This window comes from Monopterus albus, unplaced genomic scaffold (assembly GCF_001952655.1).
Source record: "Monopterus albus unplaced genomic scaffold, M_albus_1.0 scaffold164.1, whole genome shotgun sequence".
Lineage (NCBI taxonomy): Eukaryota > Metazoa > Chordata > Actinopteri > Synbranchiformes > Synbranchidae > Monopterus > Monopterus albus.
In genome coordinates, this window is record NW_018128044.1 from 686550 (window position 1) to 711255 (window position 24706).

A 24706-nucleotide genomic window follows, 5' to 3' on the forward strand; every position below is an offset into this window, starting at 1 on the left:
CTACAGATTTACAGCAAATAAGTGCATGGTCACAAATACAGCACAATAGTTTTAGGTAGACGTGGTGTCAAGTTCCAGATGTTTCCAGGGGTGAATTTAAAATGCAGTGCAGAGTGAGATTGTGATGTTTTTTTGTTGGGAAACTATTTTTGAGCTACATTTAGCATATATAGAGAATGTACTACAATAATTTAGGCATTTGTGTTAAAATATTAACAGATTCACATATTGGACCTGACCATAGCTAGAAGTGTTCATCATAGTACAAAATTAGACAATTACCCCTCCTCCATTCCCATATTTCTGACTTTTTATATGACCAGTACATGACCAAAGTGTCTGTTTATCTGAAGGTGTTGGCGTTTGGTTCCATCATATGAGCTGATATGTTGACTCTAATCTGTATGTTGAAGGCCACACGAGGGGCTGGAGCCAGTCCCAGCATATTCTGTTTTATAACCAGGAAATTTAATAATCCTTAGGAAATGAAGGAAAACAGCCAAAATGTCACCACAATTCATATAACTTCTTTACATACAAACAAAATTGCTCATCTATAGCTATAAAATAAGAACATCAGTTATAACAGTAAGTGCAGAGCAATACTAGTAATAGCAATACAAATTTTGAATAGTGGCAGACCAAAACAGCTACTTAGACTAAGATATCATTCAGTTCAGTAGTTTTAAATTTGTTATAAAGTCCAGGGGTGATTGCTTCATTCCATTCAGTAACTTGTTGTGTCCATTATGGAAACATTGTTATTTGTCTCTCAATAAATCCAGTCTGATTTTCCTTTTCATCTCATCTGTACATGTCTGAAATGTAAATGATTTGGCTCAATGCAGTGCATGTAACTGCAAGTTGAGGGTTTATAAGGACTGGTTGATCTGGTGTTGTGGTGGGATGGTGTCCTTCTAGATAAGATGCCCAAGGAAGAGTGAAAGGACAGATTCTTCATTTTCCTGTTCTGGCATTCTCCTGACACATCGCTGCCTTCATCCACCTTTTTTCCTCTGTGGGTTTGCTCAACTGGTAAGTTTAATAAATAACAATATATTTTAACAACATACTTTCTCATATATTTACTATAAAAGTTAACTGATTCTGTGCATGGAGTGGAAAAAGTCTGAAGAAATCTGGCATTATGCTGGAATATCCTTGTCATAGGCTGCACTGTTCTACCACGCAGTATTTCAAAATGCACCGTTAAATAGATAAATATGCATGCCATCTGTAGGTATCATCAGAAATATGCACAACTATGAGAGGTCCAGAAAATGGAACTATAAGAAACGACTTTGAATGAGAAAGTGTGTCCAAACATTTAACTGGAAGTTAAGTTTATCTACATATACTGTCTCACATATACCATATATATTATGTAAAAGGTTCTGGTGAGAACCATAAATGGGAGATCATTAAATAAAAGTATACAAAACAGAACTTAACTGTTTTAAAATGTTCTGTTTATGCCAAGATTTTGCAGCTTTGTCTATTCAAGCAGGTTGATCTCTGTATTACATGAGTGGTTGAGCTCAATGTCTCAGGTTGTTTGAATTAAAATTTGCAACGGCTGGTATTGAAACAAGGTTAAGGTCTTGTGTCCAGCAGATAAAGATGTTTTGAAAACTTGGGATCAGCAGCTGTGTCTTAACAAGTTCTCTTGATAGCTTGGCCTTGTGAGAGAGTCTGTCTGTTCTAACTTAAACAACTACTCTGTGGGATCTGTATATGTGGGTGTTACTTTCAGAAAGTATAATTTACAACTTTAACCCAACTGCTCGTGAAATAAATAAGACTACATTTCTGTTTCCAAATCACTACCAGTTACAATGTATACACACTGTACCTCCAAACTCATACAAGGTTGCTGTATTAGACTGCACTGTTTGTCTGAGTCACAATGGTTTATACATACTTATGCATGTCCCCAAACTAAAAGCAGAACAACTAACACCTGAAATGGGAGAGTGGGATGCGCTGAGCCGCCTGCTGGATAAAGTGCAGAGCCACTCCACGGTGATCGGCAAGGTCTGGCTCACAGTGCTGTTTGTCTTCCGCATCCTGGTCCTGCGCACCGGCGCTGACAAGGTCTGGTCAAATAACCATGAGCTAAACACACTTCTTAGGAATAGCTGCAATGTAGGTAAAAATGAGGGGATGACGCTGAAATTGTATCAACAGGTCTCTGGACTGGGAATGTCTCAAAACTCATGGCCACTTCACCTTTGAGCTACTGCACCTCATGTCAGCTACTGAAAATACTTTGAATAATTCTGAGCTACACAAACACTAGCCAGTACACCTTCGCTTTCTGAACTTTCATCTCTTATAGCACCTGCTTCTCTCATCTCGTCCAGGTGTGGGGCGATGAGCAATCGGACTTTATCTGCAACACTCAGCAGCCCGGCTGTGAGAATGTCTGTTATGACTTCGCCTTCCCCATCTCTCATGTTCGTTTTTGGATTCTTCAGATTGTCGCCGTGGCGACTCCGATGCTGCTTTATCTTGGTCACGTCCTTCATGTGATCCACAGTGAGAAGAAGGTGTGTCACTGCAGTGTGTTAGCTGGTGACCTGTAGTGCTTGTGTGTCTGCAGGCTCCTTTTGATGTTTTTCTCCTGCCTATTGGTCAAAATTTCCTTAACGCAGCTTTAGAGAAATGTTCCACCTAAAATCTAAATTTGAATATTTAATACTTATTGGCTTTAGAGTTGATTGTAAAAATATTGTAGTTTCCATATTAGCTAGTCTGAATTGAGATGGTTATTTTTTCATTTTCAATGACATTAATAACTTGTGAAGTTCTCTTGTGATAGATAGATCTCATTTACTGCTCTTATGTTTGACAAAATATTTCTGTAGCATCAAGGAGGACAAGAGCTAACATCTGTAACATCCACTACTCAGAGTAATCTTGCCTCCAACTATTTTCTTTGATCTACTTACTTTATTCCGTGCATTTGCCCCCTTTTTAAATCAGTTTAAATGGTCTGTGTGGCCGTAGGTAAGGTGGTAGATTTTTCATATTGATGGAAAATATCTGTCTTCCTATCTGTCCACTCAAGGTGAAGGAGAGAATGAAGAAGCAGGCAGAGCTGGATGACCAAGCCAGTCTGTTCCTTAGGAGGGCCTACAAAGTTCCCAAGTACACCAAGAGCAGTGGCAAGATCACCATCCGTGGCTGTCTCCTTCGCAGTTATGTCCTCCATCTTTTTGCCAAGCTTGTCCTAGAAGCTGGGTTCATAGTGGGTCAGTACTGTCTTTACGGCTTCACTCTCGAGCGTCGGTATGTCTGCAGACAGCCCCCTTGCCCTCACGAGGTGGACTGTTTCATATCCAGGCCTACAGAGAAATCTGTTTTCATCTGGTGCATGCTGGTGTCAGCGTCCCTTTCCCTCATCCTCTGCATGATTGAGCTGATCTATTTGTGTGTGAAAGCTGTGAAGGAGTGCATGGCGAGGAGGCAGGACTACACTGTGACCCCGGTGACACCTCCGGTTTCAGAAAGGAACGTGTTTAAAAGGCGGGATGAGATGATCCAGAATTGTGTCAACTTGGAGCTGGAGTTGCAAGGACGGAAGTTAGGGGTGAATGGAATCACAGGCGGGGTCAGTGAGGTCATTAAAAATGGTTCAGCTGATAACATGTGCGAGGTCCGCATCTGAAGCATGTGATAAGTGGTACGTGTCTACATCCCAGTGGTTCCCTTGGAGTTCCAGTATTTGTGTGCTTTGGCTTCTGGGAAGAACGGGGGCAAGTGTGCGATGACTAATGATGAAGGGAAGGGGCAGCCAGCTGCTGTAAACAGGACTCAGTCACATGCAAAGTGTCGCTTATAACAACAAATGTCTGTGAAATATTACAAAAACAGCAAACATTTTTCAAACCATTTCTTGCTGTTGACAGACCCATGACTTTAAAATATTGTAGATTAAATTTTTGATAGATTTTGTTAAGGGTACTTTGCTGGAATGATTTAAAACTATGTATCATTATAATTTTAATTCAATAAACCTCAAAACTCAAATTGCAGTACAAGCCGTCCTTTTCTTGTTGGGTTTTCAAGTTTGCGCAGTACATTTTCTGAGAAGATGTACTGTAAAAAGCATTGTTGGCCTTAAACTTGGTCTATACTTTGTCACACTGCTGCTTTATTAAATGACTATACATTTATTTTAGCACCTAATCTGTCTCTAGAATTTACCAGCAGTTTTCTGTTTCTAAATTGGTTCATTAATTTATCATACTGTATATAGAGAGCTATAGTTGCTACGTATAATGCATACAGTACATAGCATTTAGTTAACAGGCCACTGCAAACACTGTATATGAGTCCTGCTAAATATATATTTCAAAAGGCTTTGCTCCTGTTGTGCTCAGTAAAAAAAAATTGCTTTTTTACAACTTTTCTAGATGTAATTGGGACATTTGGACGATACTGGCTAGAGACAGGTAACAGTAAATGTTACTGTGTGTTAAAAACAAAAGCACGTAAGAGCTACAGTATTTATCATTTATCATTCATAATCACAGTCAAATGTTCGCAGAAAATTTAAATCACATTGGTTGCTTTATTTCTTCTTCTTTTACTGACTGAATGATGATACATTTCATTCAGACCCATTTACCAGACAAATAGCTTGTCTCCTGGACTTGAATCTGAACATCTGTCAATTATTACACTCACACTCTTGGTTCATGTTTGAAGTCAGCTTTTTCTGCTCTCATTTGGTAACGGGTACATGTCAGGCTGCATGCGTTCCTCATTGGTCCTGTTGCCCCCACCGAGCACACAATTCCAAGGTCCACCCAGCTAGTTACCTGTCTGTCCCAAACTGAGACAGTTCTTCCTTTCTGCACAGCTCATCAGGTAAGATGGAACGATTCTTGTTCTCTGATCACTTGATGATATTAAAAATACTAGTGGATTACCAAGATTTTTGCTTTTATGTTTTCTGATTTTTTAAAGTAATGGGCTCTTAATTTACATTTGAATATTAATTACACAGATTTCTCTATTAGAATTAATTTCTTACATTAGTGGCATCAGATTACCTTTCATTTGTTACATTATTGTTTTTTCCCCACATTTCATTTATTGAAAGTATATATTTATTATTGTGTTTACCAAAGAAAAGCTGTGTTTTTTATTTTTGTCTCTCATAGTTTTACCTCTTTGTCAGCCTACTAAGCCTCATTAGTACAATGCCGCCGAGTCTTCCATTCTTCTGTTCAAAATTCTGATTAATGATTGATATTGACCAAGTAACCTAAGGTTCAGGAGGCTCTAATGTCTTTTTCCTTCTTATGTAGTCACATTAAAGTACAGAAAAAAAACATGACAATGAGCCCCTTTCTTCCATCAGCAGCGTATTGATTAAATAATAAGTTGTGGTTAATGTTTCAGTGAATAAAGTGTAGTATAAAGACGCTGAAAACTAAATGAAGATTTTGTTCCATGTATTAGCTTGAGTATTTACTCTGTATTTCCCTTCTTTTCATCTCAAATCAGTAACTGAAGATCCCTAATAAAGATGGGAGACTGGGGATTCCTGTCAACGTTGCTGGACAAGGTCCAGTCCCACTCCACAGTTATTGGGAAGATCTGGATGAGCGTCCTCTTCCTCTTCAGGATCATGGTTTTGGGTGCGGGTGCTGAGAGCGTCTGGGGCGATGAGCAGTCAGGTTTCATCTGCAACACTCAGCAACCTGGTTGTGAGAATGTCTGCTACGACTGGACCTTCCCCATCTCGCATATTCGCTTCTGGGTCCTCCAGATCATCTTTGTCTCCACGCCAACGTTGGTCTACTTGGGCCACGCCATGCACGTCATCCACACAGAGAAAAAGATGAGGGAGCATCAGTTGAGCAGTGGTGGGACACGGTCGCTCAAAGTGCCCAAATACACAGACGAGAAGGGGAAAGTGAAGATCAAGGGGAACCTGCTGGGAAGCTACCTGACTCAGCTCATGGCCAAGATCCTTATTGAGGCTGCCTTCATAGTGGGCCAGTACTACCTTTATGGCTTCATCATGGTCCCCATGTTCCCCTGCTCAAAGAAGCCCTGTCCCTTCACTGTGGAGTGCTACATGTCTCGACCTACTGAGAAGACCATCTTTATTATCTTCATGCTGGTAGTAGCCTGCATCTCTCTGCTTCTCAATGTCATTGAGGTGTTCTATCTGATTTGTACCAGGGTCAGATGTAGACCCAAGCAGCCCAGCCGCAAGTTTACCTCACCAGAAAACCCTGCCAACCTGTCAGGTTCCAGGTGGCCGACTACAGAGGATGCACTCAAGCAGAACGAGATAAACATAGATCTAGAGAGCAGCCAGAGTATCAGAGGACACCTGGATGGAGCCAAAGAGGAGAAAAAGCTACTAAGTGGTCATTAAAAACTACGGATGTGGCAATTAAAATATTTTTAAATGCCCTAGCTTCAGATTTTCCCCATGATTGCTTGTTCAGACACATCTAAGAAACTGAAGTGAAGTTTTCTGTCAGTGTGGACAGGATATCAGGGAAACTCTTTATCATTGTCTAGTAATATGACAGTCCTGAGAAAAGTCTGCATAAACTGGCAACTGTTTTAGAGTGACATTGTTGGAATTTTACATTCATTTTGTATTTTAAAATGAAATATAACAATGAAAAGTGGTAAACACTGATGATATATTTATGTTCTTAGGATGAAAGCGAGTGAGCAGAATTGTGTCTGTGTCCAGTTATTGAATGTGTTTAAGTTATTGCCAAGTTTATTGTCCAGGACTTGAACATATTTGCTTACTGAAAGATAAAGATGATGCAGATGATGATTTAGATGAAGAGTCGGTTTCTACTGCATATGGTATTGTATGTATATGGTACAGATCTTTTGTATGCTATTGTTTTCAATAAACAAATTAAATTGTATAAAATACCCTTTCATGACTATATCATTTATATTTAGATTGACTATTTAAATTTTCCACTTCTAACATTTTCATTATCAATTGGTCCTACTGATTATTTTCTCTTTTAAGTGATTAATTAAGCTTCCAGGAGCCCACGGTGATCTTTTTCAGATGTCATGTTCTGTCTGCTCAGCAGTCGAAAAGATATTCATTTTTCTATGAAAATCCGAAATATTCACATTTGAGAAGGCAAAAGCAGCTTTGTTGAAAAACTGCTTGGACAATTACAAATTAAGAAAATTGCTGCCATTTAATCATCTGCCATATCACTCAGTTAATCAAGTAATCATTGCAACTGTACAATGATGTATGTATATATTACAAAAAAGAGCGATAAGAATTGTGCATAAGATGGGATACAGGGATCACACCAATGTAGCTTTCATACAGTCTAAATTGTTAAAATTTTTGGATATAGTGGGATATAAGACTGCTATGTTTATGTATAAAGCCAGGAACAATTTATTACCTGGTGGAATTCAAAAACTATTTAATGAAAGGGAAGGGGGATACAATTTAAGGGGTCAGTTAAATTTAAAAATTCATGCTATACGTACAACCAAAAAAAGATTTTGTATTTCCATAAGTGGAGTAAAACTATGGAATAATTTAAGTGTGGACATAAAAAATAGTAATAGAATTGACGAGTTTAAACATAAATATAAAGGTATGTGTCAATCAAGATATATGCAAGAACAGGTTTAATGGAATCATTTACTGCTTGCAAACCAATGATGGTAAGATGATGTCATGGGGTAGGACTGGATAAGTCTGACTTCTTCCTACTCCATTCAAGCACGTACTAGGTATAAGCAAATTGATTTTGGATTAGCATTTGTTGGATATGTGTAAAATTATGTGTGTTGATATATCAACTGTTTTTACATGCTTGAAAGAATAAATCAAATCAAATCAAATCAAATGTACACATTCTGTAACTTCAGAATACACTGTAGGTAGTGGGTGAGAGATCAACGCCTTCACTGTGTCACAAATAATATGAATCTGTTTAAAACTAATGTTCAAGCCTCTGTTGGCACTATCTCAACAAAAAAATGAAGGTGAATGTTCAAGCCTCACATATTGTATTTGCTGCAGGATTATTCTACTGGATTGTACTAGTCTGTAGAGGTCTTTAGGTTTTTGTGCCCATGCCCTTTAATACCCACCTCTGTGATTCAAGATACCAGGTTGTGACTAAAAGTCTGGTGTTCATTCCCTTAAATGGTCAGATTAAATCTAGTTAATCAGGGTGTTCCTGTATGAGACAGGTGAAGCTACACCCTCAGTAAAAACTGATGACTTTATAGATACATAACTAACAAAGTACAGTACAGAGAATTAGTATTCTAGTGTGTATATAATTTTTTTTTTTTTTATGGAAATCACACAATGACGAATTAAATAGCTGTAAATGGAAGTTGCACAAGAATTTGGTGTAGAGAACTGCCAAACATTAACCAATCTTGCCAGTTCTCAACCTGAAATCACCACTTGAGATGCACCGTTTCAGATGTCATAACAACGTGACCGCTCACACTGTTGCGCAAGTGCATGTAATCTAAAGTTCAAGGTATTGTGGACAGGACTGGGTTGGAACACTGTGCTGTCTGTCTTTCAGCTCCACAGGTGGTCGCTGGTCTGTTTGTCTGAAAAAATTGTTTTCCATTTCAAAGGTAAGATTTACAATTAATTTAAAAAATGTTAGTTAATTTCTGCTGCACAAAAAAATTACAATGATAAAATGTAATGAATTAAAATTAAAATTATGTGGTATTATTTTTGAAATAGGTTGATAGTCTCATTATATCAACCACAAATTTTCTGATAGATCATTTTTTAAAATTCTGAGTATATTTTGAGTGTTGTAAGCATATTAGCATAAGTGTTTGTAATCAAAACCAGAGTACAGAGAAACTCTTCATTCCACTCGACCTATTAGACTAATGCACTGTCCATACTCCATGAGAATACAAAATTCACATTGTCTGTGCATTTCCACATTTTCTGGCTTGATAAAGCTATGAGGTGTAGTTAGGATACACTGTAATCACTACTGTATATAAACACTTGCTGAATATAAATTCTTCTCCTAAGATCTGATTAAAAATGCTAAGATCAGATAAGGCGCTGTTTTCTAAGAGGTTTTACAGCCCCTTCTTTACGATCGGAACATTTGATAGCTAGTTTTCAATATATGATTGTGTCTTCAGTTATCATTATTAGTAGTACTTATTACAAGATAACATAATGAATAATAATAAAATCATAAAATAGTGAAAAAATAAAAACTTCTCAGTGAAACTCTCTTCTTTGTCTCTGTCCGACTGGAACATAATAATTTCCTCAGCATGCTTGTAATGAAGCCATGCATTTGTTATGTCCAAATTATTAATGGGCAAACATTTTCCATTCACTTTCCTCCTCAGATCAGAGACTATGGGACAGTGGAGTTTTCTGTCTTCTCTGCTGGACAAGGTCCAGTCCCAGTCCACTGTCATCGGGAAGGTCTGGCTCACCGTGCTGTTCATCTTCAGGATCATGGTTCTTGGAGCTGGAGTAGAGAAGGTCTGCTTCTATTTGTTCATAGTTTATTTTTTGCACCACTATATATATATATAACTGATGCACCACTAAAGTCTTTCTGATCTTAGGACTTTTAGATGAAATAACGCCCTCTGGTAGCCACAATGGTCCACAGCTTCTGAGAAACAGCAGCTTTGAAAACCAGATAGTGTTCAGATAGTACTGCGTTGAATTGACAACAAATCATCAGTTTTTAATTTATAACTAGATTTGTTTTATTACACTGAAGTGGTTACATTATTAAAGCTACTCTACATAATTTTTTTCAGCTTAAAGCATCTAGTGAGACTCAAAACACATTAGCTTTAGACGCTAACACATCCAGAAGGAAGAATCAAATGATGTCAGAACAGAAATAAAACGCCTATGAATAAAGGGACTCAGTCCATTTGTTTAAAATATACGTGCAATAATAATAATTTCCCATCTGGGCATTGCAGGTCTGGAGTGATGAACAGTCCAAAATGGTCTGTAATACCAAACAGCCTGGTTGCAAGAACGTCTGCTATGACCACGCCTTTCCAATCTCACACATTCGATTCTGGGTGCTCCAGATTATCTTTGTCTCAGCACCGACGCTGCTCTATCTCGGCCATGTCTTTCATGTCCTCCACGAAGAGAAAAAGCTGAGGGAATACAACCAGACACACTCAGAGACTGAAATCACCAAAATTCCCAAGTACTCTGATGAAAAAGGCCATGTCAAGATTAAAGGCAACCTGCTAGGAAGCTACATGACCTCCATAATTTTCAGAATCATTCTGGAGATAGCATTCATTGTGGGGCAGTATTACCTGTACGGGTTCATCATGGACCCAAGAATCGTCTGCTCCCGACCTCCATGTCCCTTTACGGTAGAGTGCTTCATGTCTCGGCCCACTGAGAAGACCATCTTCATCATCTTCATGCTTGTAGTGTCCTGTGTTTCTCTTCTATTCAACGTAGCAGAGATCATCTACCTGGTGTGTTCTCGCTCATCCAGACGAAGGTCTAAGACTGTGCCAGCTGCTACTATTGCCATTCACCCACATTTCTACAGTGAACTGATGAAAAATGAGAAGCTTAGCCCCCATGATGCCAGTCACAGCACAGCCTGAGGAACTCCATTTAGATCCAGTGTGGAAAATCTTAACAGTCACATAGTTTTCGAGTGACTATAGTGCTACATTCAGAACAGACCATGGCCATACTAAGAACTATTTATTTATGTGACATTTAAAAAATAAAATGTGGAGACATACTGTATATGAAGTCTATTTTAGCCATTTTGCTTTGGCCTGTATATGAAGTCTATTTTAGCCATTTTGCTTTGGCCTGTGAATACATGGGCTGCAGGTCAGAGGGACCTGACCATGTACCTTGACTTTTTGCAGATACCTTTGTCTCTTTACCAATTTGTACTGGCTAAAAGCTCTTTTGCAGCACTAGCCTTAAAGCAATGTATAAGGGCTTCAGGAGCTACTTTGCATTTTAAATGTAATTTTTTTTTAAAGTTTATGCTACCTAGATTGTTTATGCTCTATTGTTAAGTTTGATTTACAAACATGATGTTTACAACGGTAGCTAAATATTTAAATTAGAAACCATTGAGAGTTTTTCTATGGTTTGTATTTTACGACTATGGTGAAAAAAATTTATATAATGATTTTGACTGTGTCTTCTATTTCAAACTGCTACATCTCCGTTTTGCGTCTTGTTTTGTTTGTTGATTTGTGTTTAATTTATTTTGATATATTAATTCAGCATATTTTGTTATTAAAATTCTTTCTTCTATCTGCCTTATTACCAGAAGGTCTATAGGAGACTAAATTAATCAAAACTGACTCTCTAAAGCAGGAGAGGCTTTAAGCAAGAAAACTATTAACGTAGCATATAAAACACTTATAGCTACTAGCTTTCACAATATAAACTCCAATGATGTATTTACACACAGTGATCCCGTGTAAACGAATCAAGACAGAGCACAAGATGGCCCCATTAACACTTTTATCACGTACGTCGTTTTGACAGACATCCGGTCGGGTCCCGCCCACCGCCTCGCACAGCGACGTACCCCAATTTCCTCTTCCTTGACATAACAGCTGGTAGCAGCTCAAGATGGCCGCTGCAACCATAGCGGGGCTTGATCATCATGGGCTTGATGCCCACAGGATGGAGGAAAAGAAGATCGAATACTTCTCTTCGATCAACTCTATGGCCAGGAAAATAATGCAGGAGAGGGAGAAAATCAAAGCCAACCACGGCTCTTCCTGGGAGAAGATGACGCCGCAAGAGCAAGACAATGCTATCGACAACTGGATGATGGATCCTCATATCCGAGCCCGATACGCTATGCACAGAGTTGACCGTGAAGAAGTGGTCTGTTACCCTAAACTGCTCATTCAGACCGGTCAGAAGATAGTGCATTTCGGAGAAGAGGTACTTAAACATGAGGTTTAAATTGTGTTAATGGGAGTGTGACTGTTAGAATAGCACGTATTGTCGTGACTGCTAACTAGCCACGTAGTCGATGAACACGACACCGGGTTGTGAACGTTAGCTACAGATTAACTACAACTATTAGACAAATAGATGTAATAGTGAGACATTAACATCTGTACCACACAGCAGGTCCACAGGCCATAGTCATTTGTTGTATACAGGAGTCTCCCAGACATTTGGGTGCTCCTTGTTTTTAATAAAATACTTTTAGAAATTATTTCTTTATAAAAAATCGTGCAGGACATTTTTCATGCTTGTTTCGTTAGCTTTCTGTAATTGCCATCTCTTTTACTGGCATACTGTGATTTTACACAAAAAATAAACATGCTTTATACAACTAGTATTAATTCAGTTATTAAAGTCTTGAAATCAAACTCCTGAGGACAGTTTGTGTGTTTTTGTGTTTAGGATCTCACCTGGCAAGATGAACATTCTGCCCCTTTCTCATGGGAAACCAAGGTAGTTCCTTAGATTTAATGTTTTTTAGTGTAACAAGTTAGTCTGAAAAGACATTTGCCAATAATATAAAATTTTAATTCATGATTATTTTGGATCAAATCCTCACACTAAGGCCTCTTTTTTGCTTGTTTCCTGAAGTGACTGCCTTATCAATACAGTTGACAATTGACTTGTCATTTCAAACTTTTTTGTATATTGTAAGTACAACGAGCTTCTGACTTTGTCTCTTACTCTTTGTTAATATCTGCAGTTAGATTATCTTAATATCTGGCCATTTTCCATATGAAATTCACTGGTAGAGTTGAGCCCAGTAAGATACTGTTCTGCTTTGTTGATATCTTTCAGAGCCAGTTAGAGTTCAGCCTGACATCAGGCTCTGCAGACCAGGTGATCTCAGCCCCACAGGCAGAAACCAAGCCTGCAAAAGGTTCTAATTCCAGCCAGAATGGAAAGAGCACACCAGCTACCAAGGTACAATTAGGCTGCTTCTGGGCAGACATGATTGCGATTCTACTGTGGTTGTTTTAATTTAGTTCTATTGAAAATCAAATGCTTAACTTGAATGTTAACAGAGATATACACATTCCTAAGCATAAATTATATTTAGGTTTAGGTTTAGGTTTATTTAAGTTATTCAATGAATTGTGCCAGTGAATGTTTTACAGCATTTAATCCTTAAGACAGTTTAATTAAATATATTATTTTGTGGAAAGGCGTCTGTCAGTGAGGCCTGGCGGCCAGAGGAAGAGTCATCTTTCTGGAAGATCAGCGCTGAGAGATCCAGGCTGGACGGAGAGAAAGCTGATTTCCAGTCTCTGACCCCCAGCCAGATCAAATCCCTTGAGAAAGGAGAGAAACCCCTCCCTTCCTACCTTCGACAGGTACACGCTGACATCTACCCGCTTTCCCCATTTACTGATCACTATTTGGTGGCTCTTCCAATTCAAGTACAAGCTGCCAAAAATGCAAGAGACTGAAAACAAGCTCCCAACCTCAAGACAGGTGTCATTTACATTATTGAGTTGTGTAACTGGCACGTCTGAAATCTCCAATGTCAGAAAAGCAGATGGCAAATGCAGTAAAAAAGCAACAATATCTAGTTTGTTTCTCAATATTTCACTTTGCTCTTTCTTTTCTGCTTTCATGCTTTGTTGTTGCTGTGATGTTTCACTGCACAGCCTTAACAACTACTGTACCTGTGTTGCTTGCAATGCCTATATACGAAGCCTAAGTGTAATTTCAACAATTATACATCCCCTGTGTGTGAGAGCTGTTTCTGAATAACTTCAAATCAGAAACATTTCTTCCTTTTTAACTTGTGTATTATTTTTTGCAGGAGACCTCTGTCACCCCCAAAGAGCCTGAGGCAACAGACCCCCACCCTCTAGCTTCTACCAGGTCCACCAAACAGCGGGCACCCAAGCCTCCTGCTCCCCAGCCCCCTGCCCCAGCTGCTGTTAGTGCCACTCCGGCATCCATCTCCATTTCACCCAACCCAGCCCCACCCGTCAGCGCATCCTCAACAGTGGCAGGATGGGAGCGATCCCAGAGCACCCTGCCGTCGGTCGGCAACACCCTGGATGAAATGTTCTCCTCTAGCTTGATGTCCAAGCCCTCCAACCTGTCCACCAGTGTGGAGAAGGAGAAAGAGGAAGATGGTTCGCCTGGCTTTGACGCCAGCCCCACCTTTTCCCAGGTAAGTTCCAAAGTGGACATGCGTTTCGGAGTGAGCATAGTTTTTAAGTAAAACCTTTGCTTCGGGTGGAGGCAAAAGCTTTACAGGGCCACAGTAGCACTGGTTCTCCCCCTGTCCAAGCTCTCAAACAGTAACTTTCATGCCTGCAGTTTGATTCGCTTGGTGAAATTAGACCCCAGAGACTAACAGCAAGTCCTGCAGCACTTTACAACATATTGCACTGTAATAATATGTCTGACAGTTATAATGTGACTACTATATCAGTGGTCTTTTAGTACCTTACAGTACACACAGAGTAGGACACAACAGCCTGTTTTAACACATTTTCACCTTCTGGTTGATCAGAAAAAATCCCCAGGCTCATGTTCTGCAGCCAAATTGATGGATAACTAAAATATATAAATACTTCACGTCGGCATTTCTTCACAAACAAAAGGTTTATTTAATAGTTCAGCATTTGAATTCCATCCAAAACTGCACATCAGCTATCACACATATTGTATGTGTGGTTTGGCTTTTGTTGCTTTCACACTACAAACAAACTGCACCACTGTCCTGCAGGAACCAAGGCAAACCAACCTTTTCAGTCTTTGTACAGTTGTTCAATCTGCGCCCGAGTTCGATTCACACAAACCTCAACAAAAGAATTTAAACAAGAAGCAGTAAAGAAGTAAAGCGCATGAATAAATCCATTGTAGGATAGCCATCCAATATGTGACGAGTTCATTTTCCACCTTTTACATCACGTGAAGTCCACCAAAGTACCATTTGTTTCTGATACCTAGTCAGTATCTGCAGCCTTTCACATGGTCTCCTGCCCTCTTGTTCCTTCTCCTCAGTTCAACACAAGCAGCAGCATCCTTAAGACTGGATTTGACTTCCTAGACAACTGGTAAACCACAGCCAAGACCAGTCCCTGAATGAATCATCCTCATCATCACTCTAAAGAAGGACCACACTGCCATGACTACAGACATCCACTTTTATTTAAGGAACAGCTGTCTTTTAAATTGTTATTGTAATTATCTTCAGTGGCTTGTTAAGACATGATCTCACCGCCTGTGTGCTGGTGTTCTCCCACACTAGAAGAGTTGCCTCTCCTCTCTGACAAACATCCTCTATCCACCAAATGTAGAGTACGCAGCGATTAAAACTGTGCCGTCCCCCCCCCCGCACTGTGCATTCACACTGTGATAAATTTGGCTGAGGGGTTACATCATTTTTGAAAGATTTGGGAACTGCAGCCATGATCTCAGTGATACTTAGTCACTGCATGTTGTTGTTGTATTTAAATGTCCTAAAAGTAATTTTTCTTGTGGCATCATAATGGGCATGTGGCCAGGGAAAAGACAGGTGCAGTCAGATTTGTGATTTGAGGTCAATATGTAAATGAAAGTGTATTTAATTGCATCTGAATTTTTGGGGACACGTGCTGTCGGGTTAGTTTTCTCTACTTTGGCAAATCATTCCAGCTTTGTTCTTGTGTTTTGGTGTTCTGTTAGCAGAGCTAGCTAGGTGGCCACAATATTAAAAACTAGCAAAAAGCAGGAAACCATATATCATTTTGAGAACTAGCTGGCAATCCTAGCTCTAGCTGCTCCCCAACAATAGTTGTCTCATCTTAGCCTTTCAAATAAAAACTTTTATAGAAATGGGAAGGTTAAAATGGCTGGTACAAACTCTTGAGCCATATTACAATTCCCATTAAGAGCACATGAAATGTCATCCTACGTAGCAGAGAGATAAAGAACTGTGTAACTCTGTTGTTCTGCTGATTCCAGGAAGCATTTGACCTGTGGCCCCTTTTTCTCATTTAAGTTCATGGACCTCTGTACATGCTGGCCTCATGCCCCTGCTAAGTGCTGATCATGTCGTCTGCAGTGTGAATGCACAGTGATCATTTGACTTTGCTGCCTTGGTGAATTTTCGTCTGTGTAAAACACTAAATCCCTCATGCATTTTTTTCTATTTATGTTTTGTTAGAGTATGAAGAATTTGCTCTCTGATATGCTTATTTATACCTATATATTCCTAAGAACTTAAGACTATTTGGGTTAGAGTAGTGCTGCAGTCCTGGCCCACATATTCCACAGACAACATTCCTCCTGGTTAAGGAATTCCTGAAATATGCTATTCTGAAAGATGTTGTTTAGATGGAATTTTATCATTAAGTAACTTTGCAGGAATATTTCAGGATGTATTGTCAGCTTTCACTCATTCATTGAATTAGATGGTGGTTTTCATCCCAGCTAAGGTCAAAACCAGACTTGTTCTCTTTGGGGTGGAAAAAAAAGAAACGGGAGGGAAGAACAGCCATGGAAGTGATCGAACTTTGCCATGGAAAACTCATGGACTGAATGTCCAGGCTGCTGTGGGAAACGTACAGATGTCCAGTATGGATTTAGCTCCCTGACAACACTTGCTCACCACCCCCACCCCCCCCAAAGCTGCCACCTGTTGCCTCACACTACTGCTGAGCAAAGCTAGTGTGCATAGATAATGAAAATAAGACACGCTCAAACATTGTTTTAGATAAACAGGCAGGTATGTGTAACACTTGTCATAGAGTTTACATGACTAGAGTACTATTTTGCTGAATTTTATATTTATCTGCTGATTGTATCTTCTGCTATACATGTATATGCAGTCACAGATTGGAAGGAAGTAAATAAATCCAAGTCTGCATGGTTTCTTGTTTATTTTTAAAGGTTTTGGACATAAAATCCCATTTATTTGCAATAGCGAATTGTGTTTTCCAGCTTTTTTTTCTTGATCACACCCACAAATTATGTTTTCCAAACCTAGTGAAGGCCGTGTTTAAATAATCTCTGCTACATTTCTCCTGGGAGAAAACGAGGGTCTGTGTGATGCACTCTAAGTGGTGAATTTGATTAAAAACTGGTTTGAAATAAGTCTAAACTTGTACATTTTAATACATTTCTCACTCCAGCTTTTTGAATGTTTGATGTCAGGATAGTTTACCAGCTTGTTTGCATTCCTGTTGATCTCCTCAGCTCCATGACATCAATTCCTCCAGCTCTAATTTTGACCAGATCCAAATAGCCATTCAGGAAAGGGGGAGGGAAGAATATCCAGGGCTTAGAGGAAACTTTGTGTTGTTCAGCTAAACACACTGTTCCAGGTGAAGCTCTTCAGAGAACTACTTTTGTCTGCATCACTGACCAGTTGGTTTGAACTAAGTGGCTGAAGCGTATTTCATGTGTTAACAGGCCTCTGGTGGTAGCTGCACGTTATCCAAAATGTTTTAACAATTCCTTTAATTTAGTTGGCTGTAAACCACAAAAAGTCATGGTAATATTCTGAACAGATTATTCAAGTTGACTTCAGTTAAATAAGGGGCACTTGTGTTTTTCATGCTCCCTACTTTTCATCATTGCAGAACCTGGCACCTTCACTACCCACAATGCAGCTCAACGTTTGACAATTCATTAGAATATACAATTGTGTTATGCTAGCAGTGGCTAACACAGCCTTGAGCAGAGATAATGTGTAAACGCCCTGATGGGCAAATCAGGTCTGATCCCTTTAAAGCATTAAATATTAATATCGTGGGGGCTTCATGTTTGTGTCCATCACCCCTCCCTGAACTGAGGCACCTCTGTCCAGTGTAGCCCCCCTCACTGCAGCACCACCCAACACATCCAGACCCTGAATGGCTGCTTTGTGTTTGCACTTTTTCCAGCAGATGTTTGGGTGAATGAAAATCACTGCACGGTACAAAATGGAAAAAGAAACAAGGAGGCAGCCTGCTCCTCAGACACAGCACTTCACTGACCTGACAACACAACCAGAGGTCCTCTTCACAAAGCAAACAGAAGTGACCAGACAGATGCTGCTGTGCCCCAGACTGACAGTTCTATTGTATGTTTGACAATACAAGTGCAAACAGATATTTGTCATACTACTTCTGAACAGTTAGTGAAAATTTGAGATGCTGCTTTTTAATGTCATGCTCCTCATACATTAAACAAACCATTCTGTAGCAGTTTAGATTTTAAACCGACTGATTTAAGGCAGCAACTAACGTTTCTTATTATCATCTACTCTCAGTAAATCACTGAGTCAACTGTCAGAAAACGGTCAAACAAATCACACAGCAATTCCCTAAAACCAAAAGTGGCCTCTTCAAATTGCATTTATTGATCAATGAAGAATCTAAAACCCAACAATGCTGAATATATTATTCAATAAGATGAAAAGCTGTGAATCATCACATTCAAGAAGCTAGACCTCAAAAATATCCGATACCTTCGGTTAAAAATTATCTCAGCAATTAATTATCACAATAGTTCAAGCTTAATTTCCTAGTCTAGACTCCTTTGAATCCGAACTAAAGTCTGGAAAAAGTTTGGAGTTTGGAATTCATCGAGCACTGGAACAGCTGTGTGTATGCTGCCGTCCTGCAGGCTCAGACACATCTGTCCCAGTTAGTTGTAAGCAGACACACGGGCCCAGTCTCCGGATCCAAGCGCCCTGCCTCAGTCACTCCCTGTGGAAACTCTGCTGGATTCTTGTGGCATTTTAACTGGCATACCTCACCACACACACACACACAATTACATAAGGCCCTTCTCTGTTCTTTTTATGTCATTTCCCTTGAACAGATTCACAACTCAACGTCTGATTTATTTAGTTAAACTAGAAAATCTTGTTAAGAAGACCTGATATTTGGCCAACTAATAAAAGGCCTCTGTGTATACTGACACACTTACTGTTGGTATACACACAGGCCTTTTATTAATTGGCCAAATATCAGGTCTGTGTGTATACCAACAGTAAGTGTATGTATATAAATAAGTTTATGAGCACAGTATACCCGAGTACTGACATACTGTGTTTACTATTGGGACAGAACTGAGCCAAAATTTAAGCCAGAAATAAGGATTACAGAGGTTTAAAAAAAAGCATGTAAGACATAAAAGTTCATTCTCTTGTTGTCACTTTTGTCAAACTACTGTTCCCAAGGTCAAGAATTTATTTACATTCTTCACATTTAAGCCAACACAGAGGAGGAGCCCTGAAAGTGCTGCACGCAGCAAGTTACGACAGCTGCTGAGCTTTCATGTCAACAGACACGTCTCCATGGCAACCGAGTAAACTCCATCTACCGATAACGATCATGTGATGCTTTCAAAAGCTCTGGAAAAAGTTTGTGGTCCTTGAGTTGAGAGTGTTTTGTGATGATTAGATACTTTACTGAATTATTGTTTACTCTTCTTGTTGCCTGAGTATATGTGGAAAAACTTGTATATCCAGGTCGGATCTATCTTTAAGACTTCATTACTGAATGTTTCTTTGATAAACTACCTCCACTTCCTAAGCGAATCAAAGCATAAAAAAGTGATACGATAACAAAGCTGAGCCCAGGGTTGTTTTTCTTATCTTGTGAAATTTGGAGGCATGTTTTTCTGGTCAGTGATGAAATTCTCCTTTATGAGTTGAGAAACTTCCTTTATGTCTTAAATCAAATCAAATCAAATCAAATCAAAGTTTATTTGTATAGCGCCAAATCACAAACGTCATCTCAGGACACTTTACATAAGGTCTAGACCTTACTGTTATCACTATTATTACACAGGGAAAACCCAACAAATCCCCCTTGAGCAAGCACTTGGCGACAGTGGGGAGGAAAAACTCCCTTCTACTTCCCTCTTAGGCTTTAAAAAAAAAATCTCAAAAGTTGTTTTTCTAAAGTATAACACAAGGTTGTTCTTCTTAGCTCCCAAAAACTGTGGAGATATACGATGTCCACAGGACACAGACCTGTGATGCTGATCCCCAGTGTAAAGCTGCAGTGTTCACACAAAGAGTGGAAATGTTAGTTTTCATCTTCTTTGGAATGAAAGGAGAGACAACGAGAGAGATAGCAGGGATATCATTTTGATGTTTGTTGTTCTATATTCCTAGTGTTTCTTTTTTTTTAAGAGGGGGTGGACACCAGCTCTCATTCATAATTCGAATGGGAGATTCCTACTGTACTGGATCACATCACTGAGGGAAGCACGAGGGTGAAGGGGGAAAGAGGCGTGAACGAGAGAGAGAGACAGACAGTGGAGAGAGCGACTCAGAGGTGCAGGGGAAGTTTTTGGTGCTGAAGGAAAAACAGAGCTATTAGGAAGCAGAAAATGAGACCGGCTGCCACCTCGCTCGCTCTTCTGTATCTATGTTCTCTGGGTGTGTGTGCTCCTACAGCGATGGCTGACGCTGCACCAACACAGGTGTGTTATTTTTCTTACTGAAACATGGACTCATTTGACTTAAACTTTTTCTCTTAATTTGGAGATGTTGTTGTAGCTGTGTCTTACATTTTCTTGATCTATCGTGCCTGTTTGGGTGAGACACTGAACCCTTTCAGGACACTCTTGAGGGTATGTAGTGTATATGTGCGCAGGGCAGACTCAGGTCTACCACACACACCGAGCACAATATGAACATTAAAATACACTACAATAAATTAGCTAAAAATGATGCTGACAGGGGTGAAATGCAAATAACTCTGGTTTATCCACTGTGTGTGATGATGTCATGGATGGATGACATCAGACATACTAAGGGTAATAACATTGCAACAACAGGGACGAGACTTGTATTAATGATGACGCACCCAGAGGAGCCGGTCCATCTGGCAGAGCTTTCCTCTGCTAAGATTTAATGTGTGTCAGACATTAAACTAGAACAGCCCTCTCAGGAGCTACTGAGTGAATATGACTAATAATACAAATGATTATAATGGTGTTGCTGACATTCAAAGTATATCTGGCATCAAGCTTATTTGACAAGATTAATGGTTTATTTAGTACCAACACATACAAATTAAACTGTCAAGAATAATAACTTATTGAACTACAAGCTTATTTACATGTTTATACCAAAATGAGCTCCTTAATCTAAAACAATTAATGGCAGTCATTCTAATAAAACTGAAATAAATAACCCAACAAATACCTCTTTTTTCTACTGTAAATAACTTAAAAGAAGACTTTACATGGAGCACAGTTGCAGGACAGCTTCACTTCAAGTACTGGAGCAAAGAAGCTAACAGAACTTAGAGGTGACATCATTGTGATGATGAGATTTTTCTGTGTGTGTGTTTCTCAGGAATCTCTGCCTGAGCCAAAGAAAGGAAGAGGGGACGTTCCTGACATCCTTCCAGAGCCTGAACCAGAGCCAACCAGCCCCATGTCAGACTTTGAAAGCTCATACAACTACGTGTGTACGTCATTTTATACCTGTAGTCATCATCTTTAAAGGCTTGCATAGCCATCAACCATCATGTAACCCAAACAACTATGTGCCTTATTTCTGTACTTCACAGCAGAACAGTAATATTTCATTTTACTGTAGAAAACCATCTACACTTACTGTTCTCTTCCTTTTCTTCTCTCTCTGATCTGACTGTATTCTATCCCACAGTATCCAGACTAGCTGGTATGGACCAGGCCATTCACAAGCTGAATGTTGGTCACTACACTCTGGATGTTAAAGTCAGCCAGCTGATGGACCGTCTGTCGAAGATGGACGGTAAGATCCTCACAGTTCACCATTTGTCCATTTCTTGATCTCGATTTGTAGCATCTTCCCTGAGCCTTTCATGGACTTCACGTTGATGTAGTTGAGTTCAAGGAAAAGTCAAAGGATGCCCTGTACTAGCTTTTATTTCTTGTATCCACCGTTCTTCATCACCCACAGCTAAAGTCGGGGAGCTGGAGGACAGCATCCAAGAAGTCTACCAGCACAGCAAGGACAACCGCAAGGAGATTGGAAGACTGGAAGGTACCAGAGCTATGTTGCTTCTTTAAAAACAACAGACTCACATGGCTGAAAGGAGACAGTCTCTTTAATTTCATCCATCTCAGCTACTAGATTTTAGAGAGAAACGTCCAGAGCTGAAAACATGTCCTATTTGATTTAAGTGGCGCTGCAGCTGCTGTGTCACAGCCAAGGAAATCTTTTATCTTCACTATCTTGTACACAGAATAACAAGGAGCATGCCAAGCACATGATGCAACATGCAAGCGTTTACAGTGAAATATCTTGTATTAGAGGAAACAGTGGCGTACAAGGATGACTATCTGCTGCTAGAGCGTGAAGCACATTTTCAAGTTAAAGTTTTGAGACAGTTCTGATAATATCTGCAACACGACTGAAAATTTGCTCTGATGTCTGATTACATTCTGCGGGTGGCCAGTGCCAGCCCTGATCACGCCCATGGCTCCACCTATGTGCTCAAGGAGATGTGGCAAAGCTTCTACCTTTATTTTCTTTGCTTCCTAGGTTGTCAGAAGGGACGCAGGATGGGATACAAATGCTATCTGGTGTACAATAGCTTTGAGGACTACGCTGGAGCTTCCAGAAAGTGCTTGGAACGTGGTGGCCGCATGGCGATGCCCCGCGACCGCAGGGAGCAGGAGGCCCTGGCTGACTACGTCAAAGCCTTCTTCCACCCAGGGAACTGGCCCGTTTGGCTGGGCATCAACGACCTGCGATCTGAGGGCATGTACCTGTTTGATGATGGGACGCGGGTTTCATACTTCCAGTGGCGCAAGCACTTCCTGTCCAGCCAGCCAGATGGAGGGAAACGGGAGAACTGTGTGGCGATGTCGTCAGACGATGGCGACTGGTGGGACCACTACTGCGATCGGACCATGAACTATCTGTGCGAGTTTGATGACAGGGTGGCACTTTAAAATGAACATAAGATAGCTTTACTCCCCTGCCACCTTATTACGTCCTTAAACCTTGACTTCCAGTTACTGATAATTAGAAATAAAAAGCCCTATCGAATTTATAATTTAGTCCTTTAAAAAACCCTGAAAACTATCAATTCTTATACTTTTAAAGTTGAGAAAGTCTTCACACCTAGTGATTTTAATGTAAATATGTTAGAGTATTATTTCTTTTCAATATGTAATTGCTGTAGCAGTGTTAGTTGTAGTGTCACTCTTTCATGGCATTTTAGACTTTTTTAAGTGAAACATGCCCACAAGCGCACAAATTTGTGTATTTCTATTTAAGTTCTGAATAAGCCTTTACCAGATTATGGCATTATAAGTATTATATGGCTCATGCAGCTGCAGTGACATGAATGTAAGCTAGTCAGGTCTCTGCTGTGATTAATGCAGGAAATTCTAAATATCTGTTAAGTTTCCACAACAGGGAAAACAAGAAGCGGGAAGCAGGTTTTTCAGAATCGGCACATATAGTAAACCACAGGAATGAGGCAGCGCTCCTCTGCTACATCGGATCTTTGGTGATGTAACAAAGCAGAGGGCATGTCTGCACCATTAAACCGCCGAGTCTCCACCATCGTTTCACCTCTGAATCCTCTTTCACATTCCAAAGATGACACATGTAAATGTTGCCTGCAGTGTGCAAAACAAGAATGTTGTACATAAAGAGCTGAATGTAAATGTTTTTCATAAATCTTTACTAAAGGTTGAAATCGTTTATAGCATCATTTTACTATCAATCAAAAAAACGTTCTAGAAGGGGCTAATTTTGGATTTAAATCCAGAATCAGAACAAGATTACATATATTTATCAGTTTTCGGTTCTTTATATTTCTGATATATTCACTTACGGACAAACTTTGCTAACAAAAAGGATCAATATCCAGCCCTGCTCATTAGAAATGCTGATTTTAACATCAAACTGTACACAAGCACAACGATAAGTTTATTTCATTTATAGGCTAAAGTGCCCCTTTCCTGAAGGGATACCTTCAAGTTCCATAGTCCCTCTTGAATTTTTACTTGCCACATGCTAAAATGAGGCAGATATGATACAGGAATGACATTCTCAGTAGATGACATGTATATTCACGAAGCTTTTTGGAGATAACAGTGCTTTATTTTACTTTTAATTTGAGACAAAGAGTGTCTACTTCAAGCAGCAGTTAAAAAACAATTACAATTTACTTTCTTAAACTTCCAGCCAGTAACATGAATTGTAAAGAGCAGAAAGCTGAAACCTTTAAACCATCTACTCCAAATTAAGCTTCATTTTTATGCTTAATAAATCCAAGTATACACCTTTGTATCCTTAGAAAATGGCCCTAAATATAAATAAATAGGGGCCAGATCTGTAGCATAGCAGCAGTTATATCTTTTTTCTACTGTAAAAATCTAGCTAAAAATGTATCTGTATTAAATGACATTATAAATGAGAATACAACGGCAAAGACCTATTCCCATAACCTCTCCCCTCACCAGACATGAGGTAACATCATGTCACCTAATACATAGGTAATTAATTCACAAAGGTCACCTGTCACTGCCACAATCCAAAGCAGCTTAATGCATCTTTAAGATAAAACCTTAAGAACTGTCTCTCTGTCTAACGTTATAGATTTCTGATAAACTGCTAGAGCAAATCATCCTGTTTGTTAAAGATAAATAACACTTACATAGTATAAAATGATATTGCAATCCAGTGGTGCTACTCATTTAAAAATGCTGCTGTCACAACATTGACACAACAGAGAGGAGCAGTTGTCTCTGCTTTAC

At 39.5% G+C, this 24706-nt stretch overlaps 5 protein-coding genes across 6 annotated transcripts; all 5 read left to right on the forward strand.

The window, feature by feature from the left end:
- Nucleotides 1-953: 953 nt before the first annotated feature.
- gja11 (gap junction protein, alpha 11) lies at nt 954-4044 on the forward strand. 2 transcript variants are annotated; one of them, XM_020615395.1, is made up of 4 exons: nt 954-1035; nt 1946-2094; nt 2364-2549; nt 3071-4043. In XM_020615395.1, exons 2-4 carry the CDS (start codon nt 1966-1968, stop codon nt 3668-3670), a joined length of 915 nt encoding a protein of 304 aa, XP_020471051.1. In that variant the 5' UTR covers nt 954-1035; nt 1946-1965; the 3' UTR covers nt 3671-4043. The 2 variants fall into 2 exon arrangements, with proteins under 2 accessions (XP_020471051.1, XP_020471052.1); XM_020615396.1 differs by having other exon boundaries at nt 957-1035; nt 1949-2094; nt 3071-4044.
- A 1320-nt stretch (nt 4045-5364) lies between these two features.
- On the forward strand, nt 5365-6797 carry gja13.1 (gap junction protein alpha 13.1). Its single transcript, XM_020615381.1, has one exon. It carries the CDS (start codon nt 5540-5542, stop codon nt 6398-6400), a length of 861 nt encoding a protein of 286 aa, XP_020471037.1. The 5' UTR covers nt 5365-5539; the 3' UTR covers nt 6401-6797.
- A 1766-nt stretch (nt 6798-8563) lies between these two features.
- Nucleotides 8564-10893, forward strand: LOC109968840 (gap junction Cx32.2 protein-like). The gene is made up of 3 exons (XM_020615382.1): nt 8564-8634; nt 9388-9526; nt 9985-10893. The coding sequence occupies exons 2-3, from the start codon at nt 9398-9400 to the stop codon at nt 10639-10641; spliced, it is 786 nt and encodes a 261-aa protein (XP_020471038.1). The 5' UTR covers nt 8564-8634; nt 9388-9397; the 3' UTR covers nt 10642-10893.
- A 675-nt stretch (nt 10894-11568) lies between these two features.
- cunh1orf198 (chromosome unknown C1orf198 homolog) lies at nt 11569-16868 on the forward strand. Its single transcript, XM_020615387.1, has 6 exons — nt 11569-11962; nt 12434-12484; nt 12830-12955; nt 13198-13365; nt 13821-14180; nt 15020-16868. The coding sequence occupies exons 1-6, from the start codon at nt 11642-11644 to the stop codon at nt 15074-15076; spliced, it is 1083 nt and encodes a 360-aa protein (XP_020471043.1). The 5' UTR covers nt 11569-11641; the 3' UTR covers nt 15077-16868.
- Nucleotides 16869-20210: 3342 nt separating this feature from the next.
- clec11a (C-type lectin domain containing 11A) lies at nt 20211-23641 on the forward strand. The gene is made up of 5 exons (XM_020615362.1): nt 20211-20419; nt 21300-21414; nt 21615-21722; nt 21891-21974; nt 22476-23641. The coding sequence occupies exons 1-5, from the start codon at nt 20327-20329 to the stop codon at nt 22886-22888; spliced, it is 813 nt and encodes a 270-aa protein (XP_020471018.1). The 5' UTR covers nt 20211-20326; the 3' UTR covers nt 22889-23641.
- The last annotated feature ends 1065 nt before the right edge of the window (nt 23642-24706 follow it).